This window comes from Gekko japonicus, unplaced genomic scaffold, assembly GCF_001447785.1.
Source record: "Gekko japonicus isolate JY-2015 unplaced genomic scaffold, Gekko_japonicus_V1.1 scaffold298, whole genome shotgun sequence".
NCBI lineage: Eukaryota > Metazoa > Chordata > Lepidosauria > Squamata > Gekkonidae > Gekko > Gekko japonicus.
The window spans coordinates 844,704-862,625 of record NW_015163615.1 but is presented as its reverse complement, the minus strand read 5'-3'; the positions used below and the strand labels follow the sequence as shown (position 1 = coordinate 862,625).

At 43.0% G+C, this 17,922-nt stretch overlaps 1 protein-coding gene across 2 annotated transcripts in view; it reads left to right on the top strand.

Annotated features, from left to right (window-relative positions):
- Positions 1-17,922, top strand: part of RNF123 (ring finger protein 123) — a 144,139-nt gene that overhangs the window by 36,188 nt on the left and 90,029 nt on the right. For both annotated transcript variants that reach the window (XM_015407416.1, XM_015407417.1), the window contains exons 19-25: positions 1,795-1,866; positions 3,266-3,386; positions 9,632-9,733; positions 12,696-12,802; positions 14,403-14,595; positions 15,855-16,000; positions 16,661-16,744. In XM_015407416.1, the coding sequence (XP_015262902.1) occupies positions 1,795-1,866; positions 3,266-3,386; positions 9,632-9,733; positions 12,696-12,802; positions 14,403-14,595; positions 15,855-16,000; positions 16,661-16,744 (825 nt within the window). The remainder of the gene's footprint in view (positions 1-1,794; positions 1,867-3,265; positions 3,387-9,631; positions 9,734-12,695; positions 12,803-14,402; positions 14,596-15,854; positions 16,001-16,660; positions 16,745-17,922) is intronic.

The window sequence follows — 17,922 nt, the reverse complement described above, 5'->3', positions numbered from 1 at the left end:
CCCTCCCTGGCCCCAGGCAGGCAGGGGTGGGGAGAGGCGGGGAGGAAGCAACTTACCCTCCCTCTTCTCCTGCCTCCTCCTGGCTGAATGAGGGCCGGAAGCGGGGCGGCCGGAAGCAGGGGGCGGGGCTTCGTCATGTGCCCCGCCCCCATACCTCACCCGGGGGAACTGCGATCCCCCGCGATCCCCCCCGAAATGACCACTGCTTGTAAATATAACTGGCAAGGTGTCACACACAGTCTCTCAGACATCAAAATTCCACACTGACAGGCTTCTCTCTCTCATATAGGTAGCCACACTGGCTAAGCTCTTTGTCTTAGGCACACAAGATAAAACAGTTGTCTATCCACACAGTGTAGACACTACTTTTTTCTTTGCCAATATAGACTCTCTCACAAAACATTTAGAGTCACACAGACCCTCTTCATAGCTCTTCCACACTTCACTTTTCCAAAAAACCCATACACAGAACTCTCTGTCATAAAACGCACACACAGATTCCTCTCAGAACATCTCCTCCCAAATTCAGTCACCAGTCAATCAAAATCACACTCATCTCCCCCTGTCGCCCTCCTTGCATAACTGCAGTCAAACGCAACATATAAAGACACACACACACCAAAACATGGAATCATTACAGGCACTTTTAATGAAAACACGGTTAAATGATGCAAGTAAATTCATCTTGATCTTATTAGATTGGCAGCAGTGGGTAACTGTCTTGGTTATGCACATTTAAATAATAGCAGCTAGATTGTTGCACAACACCCAAAAGACCGAGTGATGGTGGCTAGCAAGGTGTTAATCTAGGGTTTAATTTTCATGGTGCAGAGAGCCCACACAAAGGCAGTGTGCCATGTAAATTGTTACAGGATTGATCAATGCATACATGTAAAATGTGTTACATTATCTTGTCAATAGATGACTTACAGTATGATCTGCATCCATGTTTGAGGTGATGTTGAGTGATTCACAAGCTCTGTCTCTGGGACTTGACCTGTAATAACTGCTTACACATGTGAATGCAGCAGCAGAAACACCTGAAGGCTGGAATGAGATTGCCCACCTACACCCTTCAGTTCTCCTGCAGTTTATACTCATCAAAAAAACCCCAAACCCTCCGTTTTGGTCTATTTTGTTTTTAGACCATAATTGTGATGCTTTTCTTTTGCAGCTTTGAAAGCTGCCATGCATACATATAGTGGTAGAAAGATGGGGCAGAGCGGCCTTAAAAATGAATAAACTGCAGGTGCAGCATATTTGTAATTAAGCTGCAGTCACACAGCTCTTTTTGTTTGTTTATTTGGTTTCTTTCCTTTCAGTTTATTTATTTACATTATATATAGCCCCCCTTTCTCTCTGAGACTCATGATGAATTACACAGTGCAAGTCAATACAGTCAACAGACTGGGTCACCCAATAAACAATGCAATAGGATTTGGAGTGCAGAATCTGAAATATGTGGCCCAGTGAGCATTTGTGGCCACTGACAATAAAATAAATAAGAATAACAAACAGCAATAAAAGTAAATTAACATATGTTTCAAATCTTTCAACTGAAAATTACAGTACTTTTAAACTGCAAAAACAGCAACTGTTAAAATTCCTGACTTAGTGAAAAACCAACAAGAAATAAAAATGCATATGTGCTTTTCTTTGGTTGGCTCTATGTGGCTTAGACAGTGAATGAACCAGGGATTTATTCAGGTGAAATCCAGAAATGTTGCATTTTGAATGGTCTTTAATCTTGTCAGAATTTAGTTGACTTTAAGCTCTGGTTGTTGGTTCTTTCAGGGAGGAGCTTCTAGATACATCTTTCTCAACAAATTCCGCAAGTTTCTGCAGGAAAATGCTAGTAATCGAGGGGTAAGTAGTGTGTTGAATACAGTGACCCATCAGTGAAACGCACTGATAGATGCAGATCTTTGCCTCTTATCAGCATTCCAGCCTAAGAAAAAGTGATTCTCTGATTCTCATTTGTATTGAAATGAAGGATGAAATTGCTTGTTCCACCTCCTCTCTCAACTTCAGTTTTGCATCGCTGTTTGACCACAGGGGTCCTGAAACTCAATTATCCTGGGTCAGAAAGGACTGCTAGGGCTGGGGAGCAGGGGAAAGGTTTGTGATCCATGCACCCACTGAGGATCCAACCCAGTATTGTTACTGCACTCTTAGCATACTGTTGCACTCTTGGTGGAGGACAAAACTATCCTCTTGTTTCATACATCTTTCCAGACATGTTCTTACAACGGATTTACTTGTTCCTGATCTCATGGGTCTTTGAAAATGTCTGGAAGTTTTTAAAAATAATTATTTTAATTATTATTGTTGTTATCCTCTAGCATTTGACTTCAGGCCAGAGTTTCACCTGTGGAGTCCCTTTCTTGATTATGGGTTCGCTTGCCTGGGGCAACATCTGTTTAGGCATTTCCTACCAACTCATTGTTTACTTGGATGTAAATGCAAATTAATAACCTACATTTGAGGTCTCTACAGCTATGATGAACTGCCTAGCTAGACACTGTGTCAAGGACTTGGACATAAGTACTTTTATACTGAGCCTCTCCCTTTCTTTGTGATCTGCTCGGTTTTTTGTTCAGAATGTCTGTATGACACCTGTGGGAGAAGGGTGGAGAGCAGTTGGGACAGGAAAAAAAATAAGCTCAGTTTCTCTTGACATAGGATTTTGATTTCTGCTTTCACAGCACAGCACATGCACAGCTTTGGTTTAAAGATCTCTCTCACAGTACAGTCCTAAATAGAACTGCACCTTTGTAAGTCCCTTAAAATCAACAGGCTGTTGCTCTGCTTAGGGTGGTACTATTAGTGACTGTTAAGTCCCAACTTGTCATTTCATTTCTGTGTGTTTTTGTCCTTTCCTGACACGTAGGGCTTCATTATTTAAATGCCAGCCTTTTCTTGCAGTGAGGCAAGCCTGTCTATTGACACTTGCTTACTAATATGCCTTAAGGCTCTCAGGTTGGCCTCTTTTCTTGAGCACAGAGATGCTGTGCTTTAAAGGGAAATTGCTTGGCTGCAGAAAGGTAAATGGGACTTTTCCCCCTTGTTAGGAAGTGGATGAGAATCAGTGATGGGTGTTGATTTTGATTCAGTAAGGTTACTGCAAATATTCTGTGCTGTCTGTGGAACGCTGTAAGCAAGAGTGTGTCCTTGACATGTGTCTTTAGGAGTGGTGGATTTCAGTGTGGCTCCTGCTACTATTCTGTTAACAGCAGAGGGCTGTCACACTTTTTCTTGCCCTTAGAATCTGACTGTGCTGTGCCCCCCAGAGTACATGGTGTGCTTCTTACATCGGCTTATTGCTGCCTTGAGATATTACTGGGATGAGCACAAGATGAAGAGCCTTTCAGCACTCAGCAATGAAGGTAAGGTGTCTTTGCAGAAGAACAGTAGTTCCCCCAAATGCACCAGAATGAATATCTGTCTTGGTAATTGACTGAGTTTTCTTTCTGTTCTCTCTTAAAGTGCAATTCTGCCATTCCTCAGGCTACAAGTTTAGTCTCCCCTCAGTATATTGTATTAGATCCTATGTGTTGTTCTGCTGAAACAAGAGGCACTTCTGCTCAGGGGAGATTTCCACCATTGTTTACTCCCTCCCACTGCAAGGCCCTTCATCCTGTTCCCGAGGGTTTCTCTTTTTCCTGTATCATGATTCTGCGGGATGCAATGGGCCAAAGTGGGAAGAGGGAGATGGGAAAGTTCCATTCCACAAGTGCAACTGTGTTCACATTGCATAAGGTCTAACCCAATGATTGCCAACCTTTTTGCGTATGAGAACCCGTTTTTAAAATTAAAAATACTTGCAACTTTCTTGCATGATACTAGTTGTCTTCTTAGAATCCATTGACTGAGAAGATACATAACACCCAAAAGATCAAAATGACAGTGCTTAGTGTACATATGGATTTGCTTCCCCCTCACAACAAGGCCCTCCAGGGGTCCTCAGCCCCCAGGTTGGAAACCATTAGTCTGACACATTGTGCTTTGTATCAGCTCTGAACTGATCTTCTCCCTTCCCAGATTATGCCATATATGAGGAGCAAGGGAAATCTGTTTGCTGAAACTATGAACAAAAACTTGCATGTTATGTATCAGATGATTGATATAAAAGGCCCAGGTTATTCCTATTTGTTGTTGTTGTTCAGTTGCACAGTCAAATCCAACTGGGCCACATCATGCCAGGCCCTCCTGTCTTCCGTCGTGCTCTGGAGTTTGCTTAATTTCATGTTCGTTGCCTTGATAACACTGCCTAACCATATCACGCTTTGCTGTCCCTTTCTTCTTTGACCTTCAGTCTTTCCCAGCATCAGGGTCTTCTCCAGTGAGTGCTCCCTTCTCATTTGGTGGCCAAAGTATTTGAGCTTCAGCTTCAGTATCTGGCCTTCCAGGGAACAGTCAGGGTTGATTTCTTTTAAAGATTGATAGTAGGATATTCCTACTAGCTGAAATTAAAGCAAGTCAAGTCCAGGGCCAAGCTTGATGAAACATGGAAGGTCTGCGATTCAGATATTCTTCTTAAAAAACAAACTAAACAAAAACAAACACTGATTAGAAGTCCTGTGTTGTTCAGGGTGGTGGTTAACCTTAATTCCTGTGCAGTTTTCCAAATATAAATCTCCTTGTCCACAGCCCAAGCTGCAGTTAACTCTGCTGGAAGGAGGACAGGTATGATATCTGTACCTGCTCTCCCCTTCTTCTTCCCTGATATTTGTTGCACCGTGTGGGGCTACTACTGAGTAAAAACAAAAAACACAGTATATTCTATTCATGGATTCCCCATGTGGAAATCCAGTTCACAAATCTAGAGTAAATGCTATCAACTCTGAGTGATTCTCATCAAACCTTGCTTCAGATACAACAACATTATGAGACTGACTAATGTGAACTCTCATCTCCCCCCTCTGCTCATGTGCTAGAAGCTAATTACTATATTATATAAAAATGCAAATATTTATTAAGGTGTACACATAGCTAAAACATACTGCGGTTAAAAAAAATGAACTTGACCACTACTTTTGATGGAAGTGACTCACATCCTGACAAATAGAATCTTTGACACCAGAATAATTTGAAGAATTGATACGGCAACTATCTATGGCCTATTACACAAACTTATAGCAATTGCAAAAGCACATAAGAAAACAACATCTGGTCATATATATATATAAGGGAGGAAGCAACTTACCCTCCCTCTTCTCCTGCCTCCTCCTGGCTGAATGAGGGCCGGAAGCGGGGCGGCCGGAAGCAGGGGGCGGGGCTTCGTCATGTGCCCCGCCCCCCATACCTCACCCGGGGGAACTACGATCCCCCGCGATCCCCCCCGAAATGACCTCTGATATACACACATTAAAAAAAATATGCGTGTATTTCTGGATGTGTGTCATTGCAATATAAAAAATATTGACCACTGAGGAAGGCCCGAAGAGGTCGAAACGCGTATGATCCTTAGGTCAGAAAGTTTTGCCCATCAGTTGTTTTTGTATAATAACTAACTTGGTTGTATAAGCCTTTTAAGTTTGAGACTTAGACTATTTTTTTAACCGCAGTGTGTTTTAGCTATGTGTACACCTTAATAAACATTTGTATTTTTATATAATATAGTTGTTAGCTTGACCCTCTTAGTTCGCAGCTTATTTTGGGTTGCGTTTCCTCCCCCCTCCCCTTTCAGTTTCTAGAAACTAATTAGTCATCAGGATTTTCAGACGGCCATGATGTGACGGACAGGATGGGGTCTCCCTCTCCCTCAGCAACCAATGAGAGCTGATGGAATGTTGGCGAGATGGTTGAAAAACACCAGTTAAGAATGGCAGGAGTTGGCATCGGGGGAGTAGGGCGGGGGAAGGAAGATGTCTGACTGAGTGGAACTGTATAGAAGAGCTGCTTAGAGCAGGCTGAAAATAGTCAGTTTGTAACTAAAGGGTCCCAGTTGCAGGAATAGGGCCTCAGTTCAAAAGCTCAGTGGAAGCAAAATGTTACATATACCTTAACTTTCCTCAGTGTTACGTTCATACCATAAATAATAGTTAACTTCTTGTTTTGTTTAACCCTGTGGGCTGCATGTCTAAAGGAAAGAAGCAAACACGCATACACAATTTAATATCTCAATCTATACATGTATTGTAGGATCTGAATAAATAGTGGCAGCAACTCTGTGTGAGTGAGAGATTGTTACTAAAGCAGGCTGGGCTACCCTGTCTGTGGATACCTCTGGGAGTGAGAGAGAGGACCTGAGGTGTGAAATGGCCATGACTCTCTGTACATTTTAAAAGAGTCCAGAAGGATGGTGAATGTGATGTTCTGACCTACTTGTAACCCAGAACCTGAGTAAGAGAGGTTGTAGAGGGTTATAGGCACTTTGTGTGAATGGTGAAGGGGCATCACACATGATTTGGCATTTTATCTGAACTGGCAAACTCTGGTTGTTCCTTCACTGAAGACCAGGGTTCCAGATTCTGGTGTGCTCCCAGTTTTAGAAATCTGAGTTTCTAGTGTCAGGACAAACTGGTGAATTACAGTTTGATGAAAATAAGAAAATAACTGATCGGCACCAAGTTCCGTAAAACCTCATTCACATAATGCTAAACCATGGTTGGATTACTGCTGAACTATGCCTAACTCTTATTGTAGGGGCTGCTTGCCATCATCATTTCATTCTTGTTAGGATCCATTTCATGGGGGTTTGTTCTCGTCCACTCAATCTTAGCTTACAAAGAGAGGTTCAAAGGCAAGACGACTGTTTCTTGATTGGTAATAAAGGAAAGGGAGAGCTGTTATGTAATCAGCATCCTGATGACATAAAACTGAAATTGTCTGAAATATATTTTGCAGTAGCTTCATGTAGGAGAGAATGATAGGATAATACTGAACCCTGTGTAATATTGCATGACAGCTTCTAAGCAGCGTGTCAAGATTCTCCTCCTGCACCCTGTTATCAGCCTCACAGAAAGGATTTGTCCAGTGTAAAGGTTATCTGTATATCCCAGTGAAATCTTGCAACCAGTTCACTAACGTCAGGACCTGCCAAAACTGAACCCTAGAGGGGAGGAGACCTCTGAGGAGGAGGAGGAGGATTCCCCTGTTAGACCCCCATCATGAGGATGGGCCATGGCTCAGTGGTGGAGCATCTGTTTGGCATGCAGAAAGTCCCAGATTCAGTCCTTTACATCTCCAGTTAAAATGTTCAGGTAGTAGGTGATGTGAAAGACCTTTACTTGAGACCCCAGAGAGCTGCTGTCAGCCTGAGTAGACAGTGGTAGCCTTGAAGCACTAATGGTCTCATTCAGTATAAGGCAGCTTCCTGTGTCTATCTGAGCACTGTGGGAACCCCTAGAGAGCCCTGGAGACTGCCACCTAGGAAGTAGAATTCAAGAATTACTGGCCTTTCCCCAGGGCCTGTCTGTGGACCACCCCCCCCCCAAAAAAAAAAACACACCCAACAACCCAGTGAGGACTGACTGTTTGCTGAAGCCCAAGCCTAACATCTGGGTGATACATGCTTAGCAGCTTGGGACATCTCATCTCACAGCCCTGCTCAGGCTATGTCTTGTAAGGATCAGTGCCCCACTAAATATACCAATAGGGATGGGTCAGCCAGGCAAATTATAAGGATCTTTAGTTGTATCCTGACAGTCACTGGTGCAGTGTTTCTCTAGATTAGCACCTTCTTCTTGCAAACTACGTGGACAGCTTCCCCGATACTCTTCCCAGTACTCTTCATTCTAGGTACCAATCTAGCTATCCTGTTCAACTTCCTGTGATGATTGCTGTGTCTAAGGTGATACTGGGCTTGAATTGGACTGTTGTACTGCAGACCATTACAGCTATCTTCTGAAATAGTATTTGGTAGTCAGCTATGGGAAAAACTGCTGAGAAAGGTAGCAAGGTGAGAAGGATGGTGTTACTTGGCCGGACCCAAATTGTTCACCAGGTTTAGTGAAATAATCTCAGTTCCAAGTCCAAAACAGAAGACAAATTAATGTGGATTTGTGTCATCCAGGAATTCCTGGAGTTGTATGAAGCCAAATTCTTTGTCACTTCACCCCAAAATGGGAGATTAAATACTGGGTAATAATTGGAGGAGTTGTCTGATATTAAAAGCTGGTAGTACTAAGACGGACATCTTTATTTTCCACAGTGTAGTATTAGGTACTAGGAATGTGAGTTTGGCTATATCCAGTCCAAATATATGCCTAAAAATATCTGGATGGTATACAGGATTTTCTGGGATACCAGGAAATGGGTCCCAAAAGATCCTGGAAATATTCAGGAGCAACTGGACTATTGTTGTTGTTGTTTTTTAAATGGTGTGTTTCTGTCTTCCCAGTGTTTGGTATTGGCTTGCAATGTTGGTTTGTCTTTGATTTCTGTCCTTTGAAATCTTTTAGTCTTTTAGTGTTGGGTTTGTGGTTTGCAGTAGATTCTCAGATTTGAGATTGCCTTTGATTCTTGGGTTGTACATTAGCTTAGAATCTTCAATTTTACATTTCTTGGGCTTGGAACAGTCTTCATATCCTGTTTGTCTTGAAAGATTCTCTAGTTTGACATTGGCTTTGATTTTCAGGTTGTACATTTATTGTGTTATGCTTTCCACATTGTTATGCACTTCTTCTGGGATTCCCTGCTTTTGCATTCTTCTGTGGACGTATTGGTTCTGTCTGTTTTGAGAGACTTTTGGTCAGTATTGCTTTGCTTGCTGTTGTGTCTGGCTATTCTTTGCCCTGGAGAAAGCATGGAATCCAGCCCCCCCGGGAAATAATGGAGGATGGCTGAGGGCACCTTGTTCAAGGGCCTGTAGAATTGGACCTCTTGGTCCAATCCACTTGAAACTTGGGGGTTATTTAATGGACAGGCATCAGCAGCTCTGCTACATTTTTGGTGCATTTGCTAAAAAAAAATCTCCTTCAGCCATCTGGAAATATTCCCCATAGAGAGTAATGGAGCTGAATATTATCGGAATCCCAGAAAAAAAAACCCTGATCCAAATGTCAAACTGGTATTTGGAATCTAGATAACCAGGAATACCAGTATTTTTCAGCTCCCTGATATCCAGATCCAAAAAATATTGAGCTTTTTCCTAAGGTACACTTCCATATTAGGTACCCCCTCCATGGAAGGTACTGATGTAAGCTGCTTGCGGTCATGAGCATTTCCCCCCTAATCCTGTCAGTATTTGCCAGTGAAAGAAGGTGAAAGTAATCAAAGCAAAAGTGACAAAAGGTTGCTAATATTTCTAATATAGAGTCTCCTTAACTATGGTATCCCAAATGTTATGTAAATATGTTGCAGTGGTTTCCCATTTGGAGATCGTGTGTTGTTAGCTTCAACAATACATTTTTGATCTGCTTTGTTTAAGATTCATTTTGTGTGTTTCTGCTGCCTAGCAACCCACACCATAGACTTCCTTTCTCTTGTGTATGGGGGAAAGAGGTGTGATAAGAGGGGCCAACGAATGACTAGGACCAGCTGTCACGATGATGTACTCTCAATAAGAGCAATCCTAAACAGGGCTGTGCAGGTCTATTCAGTGGGGCTTACTCCCAGGAAAGTGTTCTTGAAGATTAGATCTTGTTTGACCATTTCCCTAAATGCATCCTCTTTATCTTTTTCACAGATGCTTATGTCCCTCCTCAGCTCTTTTATAATGGGAAAGTGGATTACTTTGACCTCCAGAGACTTGGGGGACTTCTGTCTCATCTCAAGAAGACTCTCAAAGGCAAGTGCTTGTTCTGTCATGTGAAAATAAATGGCATGGAAATCCTGCCAGAAGAGCCTTTGATGCAAGACATAGGAAAAATAACTGAAAGAAAGAAAAGTTGAGGAGAAAATGTCGCAGCTTTAAAAAGCTGCTTCTGCTTCTTAGCTCTGGTTTTGCTTCTTGATTGTACTTGGAAGGCTGCTCGTTTCTAGGCCAGCATAGTGTTTAGATTCATCTGAGAAAATTTTCACTTTTACAATTGGGAATATGAACAGTAAGTGCCATGAATAAGTTTCTAATTGTCAGGTGCCGAAAAAGCAGCCTTCAGATGCTCAGTTATCCTAGCATGTGACCTTTCATGTTGACCACATATTTTATCTTGAATATTAAAAAGCAGCCACGACATAAGTGTGGTAATTTTTTCGACTTGGTAATTTGCATATAAATCTGTTCCAACTAATTTAAATAGTTCAGTCCTCCAAGGATATGTGAATGGCCTCTGGGTCTGAAAATAAGAACTGCTCTCTTGGGACCTGAAGATTAAGTGGCAGCTGATGCCTCTTGGGCTGTGTGACTCTGATTATTAATGCTTTCTTTTCCCCACTCTCAGGTGCTCTTGAATTCAGCAGAACCATGCTTAAGGGCACCAGGGCTGCCTGGCCATGTGTTTGGTAGAGATAAGAGAATGTGAAATCCAAACTCTAAATTATGTTGGAAAGACTGTTTGTGAACCTTTAAATCTGGCTTTTGTTCATCCAGCAGCTAGAATTCACTACCCAGTATTCTCCCTCTTGCTGGATAGATTTTTCTGCTTCCCTAAGGTTTTGAACCTCCACTCTTTCTGTTCTAAGAGCAACCTCAAGGGCAAAATGTACAAAGAAAGCAGCTGGAACATTTAGCATCAGTAACAGGGCTACTAAGGTAGTACAATTTACATGATAGGGTATACCTGTTATTTCAGAGAGCACATCTGATCCCCCCCAGTCTCCATCCGGGTAGGAGTGAGATAAGAAGTTGTTCCATAGCACTTTGTATCTTCTTTTTAGGGGCTGAGATGCACATTTTTCCAGAAGCTTTTTTATTAGGTAAAGAAGATGCAGGTGGCTTCAGATTTATTCGCTTAGAACATTTACATGCCACCTCTTCAGGAACCTGCCTGAAGCAGCTTACAAAATAAAAATAATAAAAACAAAACATTAAAAGATATTAAAGTTCAGCCACATCCCAGCGTAAAAATATCATAAAACATCATAAAAACATGACCACAGATGGCTTACAAAGTTTCCAGGCTAGAATGGGTAAAAAAAAAAAAATCAACCCCCTTAATTAAAACTCTGGGTGAACTGAAATACTTTGGCTTGGCATCTAAAAGAAAGCAGTGTGGGTGCCAGGAAGTCCTTAAGGGGAAAGGCATTCTGCAAGCAAAGTGCCACTACTGAAAAAGCCCTTCTCCAGGGCAGGCTAATTCCTCAGTCCTCAAGTAGCCTTGTCATTGATCAGCAGCATCTCAGTCTTGTCTGAATTGAGCTCCAGTTTATTGGCCCTCATCCATCCCATTACCGTCTCCAGGCATTTGTTCAGAATTTCCACAGACTCACTTGACTCAGCTGTTCAGGAGAAGTACAGCTGGGTGTAGAGGACTGGTAGAAGGAGAGGAAATGTTTAACCTTTTTTCCCAAGGCATTTGACTATTCAGAATCATACGCACAGCTGCTTCTCTCTCCATGAGAGAAAAAATGCAGGTCCCTGTTTCTGTTTTTGATTTTTGGGCGGTTTTAAGTGAGGGTAAGTGGAAGGAAGATAGTTTCCTTAAGCTCATGCTATTTTAGTGTAGATTTGAGCTCAATTTGGAATGTGGGCATATTCACACAAGCTTGTGCCTAGGTTATATGTGTCCTAATAATAACACATTGCATGATTTTTAAACCTGAAGATCGTTTATTCCATTTCCTGTACCTAAAACATAGTCTTCTATATTCAAATCTGCCCAAAAGACCAGTTCGTGGTGCAACTTTTAAAAAGCTGTAATGCTTCTGCGGAGCTACGGTGGCTCAGCAGTTCGAGACCCGGGTGCCGCATGATGGAGTGAGCTCCCATCTCTAGGTCCAGCTCCTGCCAACCTAGCAGTTCGAAAGCAAGAAATTGCAAGTAGATAAATAGGTACCACTTCGGTGGGAAGGTAACAGCGTTCTGTGCGCCTTGGTGTTTAGTCATGCCGGCCACATGACCACGGAAACGTCTTCGGACAACGCTGGCTCTTCGGCTTTGAAACGGAGATGAGTCGAATTCAACTGGCTTTCGAGCAAGGGAATCTTACCTTTACCTTTAATGCTTCTGCACATGTAATGGAAACCAATGCTGCATTTTTATTTTGGGAGATAGTGACATCAGGAGCAGTGAGAGCTCTCTGAAGTCATTATGTCAGAGAACTGGTGTTTTGAAGAGTGTTAGGTTCAAAGGATGTAGTCTCATAGATGTCTTCCAACATAAATAGGGGAGGGGAATGGGACAGAATAGGTATTTAGGTATAGGTTACATGAATGAAAGCTGACCCAGTTGGGATTCCACAATAGCGAGCATTCCCCACATTGTTACATTGATGGGTTCTTACTTAGAACATTAACTGAACTGGAGCAAGAAAATCCCAATTCCCTCATCAAAGCTTCATGTAGGAGGGATTCAGAGGGTGGTTTTTACACCATAAATCCTCACCTCTATTTTCTGATAAAAGTGGAAGCTATTTTACTTCTAGGAACCAGTTTTAGGAATTGTGTTTTAGCCATGAGTTTTAAACCAGATGCCTTAAAGATGATGCAATATTGTTGTTGTTATTATTATTGACATTTCTTATGTGTTATAGAACATCCACCCTTGAAATCACTCTGAGTTTCTGCTCTTTATCCTGAAGAGGTGTGTGGGAGATAGTAGGCAATTTGGACATTGGTACCTGGGAATGTCATTGTTTCTTTTCTTCATACAGATGACTTGGCCTCAAAGGCAAATATTCTGATTGACCCAGCAGAGCTTCAGGCTGTGACCATGGATGACCTTGATGAAGATGAAGAGTCAGCAGTGTCAACATCACAAGTGAGCCTAGCAATGCTGCGTGAAATGGAGAAGGCTTGTAAATGTATGGGGTCTCTTGACAGAGAGGAAATAGGACTGGATCTGCACCTGTTTAAGTTAGGAAGTAGAATTGTTTTGAGTAGTGGAAAGAATTTATATTTATTTATTTATTTATTATCTTTATAACCCGCCCTCCCCGCAAGCGGGCTCAGGGCGGCTCACATTGCCTGGCACAATGTGCCAAGATTCATATACAGTTAAAACATTTAAAACTTAACATTTAACACTGTTAAAACATTTAAACAATCGGCAATTGCCGAATAAAGTGCACTCAGTAATTAGCAACCAAGATGGCGTGACGTGTCATGCAGGCTCAGGCGATTACATTCTCCTAGGCGGTTTGGCTCGATCTCACTGCAGCCGGCCCTCCCCCACAGATATTAGTAGTGGTCGTTGATGGTAATGTGATGGTAATGTGGGCGAATTACCAGGAAGGTTTTTTATGTGTCATAACAAAACTCATCCTTTGCAAATTCTGTTAAATGGGATGTCCTTCCACCAGTCTGATAAGAGTAATAGCAAGGCTTGTGTCAGAAACCATCCCAGAATTAGGGCTGTAGGTGTCCATCCTCAGAGGCATTTATAACCAAGGGCAGTTCTGAAAACAGTGTGTGGAACAGTATCTGAAGTGTTCCATTTGAAAATGTACGTGGGTGCTGAGCAGGGCAAGTAAGGAAGAACCTATACATTGATCCAAGTACATTGTTGGGCTGGGCTGCCATTCAGTCTGGTGGTGTAGTGGTTAAGAGTGGCAGACTCTAATCTGGAGAACCAGGTTTGAGTCCCTGCTCTTACACCTGAAGCCTGCTGGGTGACCTTGGACCAGTCACACTTCTCTCAGAACTCTCTGAGCCCCACCTCCCTCACAGGGTGCCTCTTGTTGGGAGAGGAAGAGAAAGACAATTGTCTTCTTTTGAATTTTTTTGAAACTCCTTAAGATAGAGAAAAGCAGGATATAAAAGCCCACTCTTCTTCTTTTTGGATCCTGTATGGTCTGGTTGTTCACCAGATTTTAGCTGATGCTTAAGTCACATATTTTACAGTACAGATGCCATAAATTATCATAGGGTCCAAAATTATCTTATAGAGATATACCAGTGGGGGATGCAACCAATGTTCCCTCTAAGCTGTGGAGTCTTGTGAGCAAAAGTTCTACTTTGTGAGCTACCAGCATTAAAGTTGTGAGCAAGTGATTTGGCTGCTGCATCAATTAGTTTGCTCTGGAGCCCTCCTTCCTGAGCGAAGACAAAACTGTGAGCTGGAGGCTAAAAAACTGGGAGCTAGCTCACACTAACTCAGCTTAGAGGGAACACTGGATGCAACCTGTACTACCTGCTTAAGGTTTTGTCATGTCTCTGCCTCCACTGTTCTTCCTTGTATGAGACCCACACTATGTTTTCTAGGCAAGGGATTTTCAGGGGCTTTCTGTATGACTGCTTGGCTTTGGTTAACTCCTTGAACGAACTGGAACACAAGAAGTATGGGTAAAGCCAGACTGCAGAACTGATACATCTGAACAAATGCAACTGGGTATCTCTGACTCTGTCTCTCTGTTCCTCAGCGTCCAGCTGCTGCACTGGCAATTGGAGGTGCCCTGGCCAGGCCAAGCTGGCTCAGTTCACCCACTCTGGGGCGAGCTAACCGTTTCCTCAGCACTGCAGCTGTTAGCCTTATGAACCCAAGGCGGTCGCCAGGCACCATGGAGAAAGTTAAAGTCCGCACCTTGAACATGGAACAGCGGACAGAAGAGGACAGTGAGTAGTATCTTATTGCACTGTAGCTGAATAAAGCAGCTTCTGGTTTCAGGAATGTAACACCACACCACCGCCACCCTTGACGATTAGTGAGGAATGATATATTAGCTGTTATCCCATGTAAACAGTATGAGACCATTGCTCGTCTGAAATTCAACCCGCTGGGTGAAACAGCCCTGACCTGGGTGGCTCAGGTTATCCCAATCTTATCAAATCTCAAACTCTAAGCAGGGTCAGCTCTTGTCAGTACTTGGATGGGAGACCACCAGGGAAGTCCAAGGTTGCTACACAGAGGCAGGCAATGACAAACCACCTCTGAATGTCTCTTGCCTTGAAAACCTTATGGGGTTGCCAGACGTTTTCTGTGGACAGGATGGCACTTTCCACCACCAGTTGCCAGAAGATGGGGTTCATTGTCTGAAAGATTCAGAGTGGCATAGCTAATGCAGATGACTTGAATAGCAGAGGTGTCTGACTCATTTGTTACAAGGGCCAGATCTGACGTAAATGTCACTTTGTTGGGCTGGGCCATGTGTGCCATAAACGTAATGCCAGGTCCTGGAGACATAAACTGTATAAAGGCCAGCAGCTGGTAAGCTCCAAGTTGGTGTATCCTCACTGCAAGGTCCCATGGGCTGGGAGGGGGGTGCAAAGGAAAACCCACATGGTTGGACTGGAGAGCCAGCGGTGCAGCACTGGGCAGATGCTCCCACATTGCTTGACTGCTGCAGATGAGGTTGTTCCGCCATGCCGAAAACCATAATTGGAGTGGCTCTGCCCACTCCCCCCCCCCCAAGCAGTCTCCTGTTACTTCCCTTGCACTAGTTGCTTGTGGGCTGCATAAGAATTCTGTCCCCGAGGTCTTATGTTTGACATCCCTGAGGGTAATACACAGATGATATTTAATTACCTAAATACACAAACATCCAAGAGAGAATGGCAAGGAAGAGGGAACGAAAGTTCAAGGAAAATGAAACAAAAGAGAGCACTATACAGAAGCTGCCTTAGCAACTTACGTTGAGAGGTGGGATGTGAATTTTATTAAACAAATAAATATAAATTAATGAGCCAGAACCAAGTACTTATAGTATTCTGAGGTTGCTTTTCATTCATGTCTGGCTTTGGGACCGATGATATGACTGCATTTCACAGTCAAAGAGGAATATCAAAATTAATATTCATAACAGCCTAGATCCATTTTCTTCACAGTTTCTGATGAACAATGACTAGCTCAGGAATTCCCTTCTGTTTTATGGCAGTTGAAGGCAGCCATGGAAATGAGGGCCTCTTACTGGGGAAACCTGCAGAAGAGCCAGAACAACCAATAACAGAGAACTCTCTTTTGGAAATCTTGGATGGAATAGTCATGATGTACAACCTCAGCGTGCATCAGCAGCTTGGTAAGGTGAGCAGGATTCATTTTGGGGCAGGGGGGCAGTGATCTCTAGTTCTCACAACTTGAATTAAAACCATGCTAACGGAGACTCTAGGGGGAGGGCAGGAGCACTCCATTGGTTTGCTGTACCAAGAACCATGTTGGCTCGCTCTGTGAAACTGCACATGACAGCAGCACATCTATATTTTTAATGCAGATAGCTGCAATACAGCAGTATTCTGTAATGGGAGGGTGTGTGATTTCTAACAGGGAAATGAAAGAAAGTGATTAATCTTATCTCTGCCCATTGCTTCCCCTTCTGTCCGCAGCCCCTCCCATTCTTCTATTAGTTGGGTTTTGAGAATGGAAATGAATGCGGGGGGGGGGGGCTGACTTGGAGGGAGAGGAAGCAGCAGGTGGAGGAAGGGTTTAAACCACCTCCTCCAGCCTACCCCTTATCTGCTGAAAATCTCCCTTCCACTTTGTGATGTCAGTGTTGGTTGGTGATGACTGATGTCCAATGATGTAGGTCTGCTTCTATCGTGTGTAGTTCTGCCTTCAGGCTGGTAGATTTTGCACTGGCTACAATTAGGGGACTTGTGGGAGGAACTGACTACTTACACAGTACTTCTGCTGCCGAGTTTTTCTTACATATGTGCTATAATGTGTATGGAAATACTTGTGTTTCAGATGGTAGGTGTTTCCGATGATGTGAATGAGTATGCTTTGGCACTGAAAGACACTGAAGAAAAGATGGGCCGATGCCCAAAGAGGGTAAGAAGGCCTCCTGTTGTTCATATGGGAATAATTCAACTACTGTTCCAAGCTCCACTTCTGCCATTAGGGCTAGTTTCCTGAGAAACTGTAATGGCTTATTCTCTATCTCCACATAACAGAATGAGCATTTTCTTTATTTCTCTGGAATGAGTTAAAACTTAGCTGTTTCTCCAGCCTTAGTTCTTGCTACCTGTCCTGTGTTTCAGTGATCTTATGCAGAGTTAGATGTTGGTAAATTAATAGCTTTCAAATTATACAAGGTCTTGAAAGAACAAAGCCCAAGTGACTTTTGCCTGTAATATTTGAACATACTTTCCTTTTAAAACTTCAGTTATAGTTTCTGAATTAAAAAAAAATTCAGATCAGATCCTGCAGACCTGTGAATCTAAGGCCCAAACTACTCAGGGATATTTGTGTTTTCTTTAATATTAAAAAGCAACCAGGAGGTGGCAGGGGGTGGATCATGGCTGCACCACTAGAGGAAGGGGCGTAGTTAACCTTTCCCCACCATGCTGTTTTCCTGATGGAAATCTCTTTATTTTTTATTTTATTTTATTTATTAAATCAGTTTGGTGTAGTGGTTAAAATGTGCGGACTCTAATCTGGGAGAACCGGGTTTGATTCCCCACTCCTCCACTTGCACCTGCTGATGTGACCTTGGGTCAGTCACAAGCTCTGGCACAGCTGTACCTGAAAGAGCAGTTTGTGTCAGAGCTCTCTCAGCCCCACCCACCTCACAGGGTGTCTGTTGTGGGGAGGGGAAGGGAAAGGAGTTTGTAAGCCGCTCTGAGACTCCAAGTGAAGGGCGGGGTATACATCCAATCTCCTCCTCCTCTTCTTCTTCCTCTTCTTCTTCCTCTTCTTCTTCCTCTTCCTCTTCTTCTTCTTCTTCTTCTTCTTCTTCTTCTTCTTCTTCTTCTTCTCCTTCTCCTTCTCCTTCTCCTTCTAGAAGAAGAAGAAGAAGAGATTGGATTTATACCCCGCCCGTCACTACCCGAAGAAGTCTCAGAGCGGCTTACCCACTCCTCCCCCTCCCCCTCCCCCTCCTCCTTCTTCTTTATCCTCCCTTTCCTCATGGTTCAAGACAGCGTATATACATGTATGTATACATCCCAAATATTGCTGATAGCTGTGATAGTGATAGAAAAGACAGGTACCCGTATTTTACAACATAT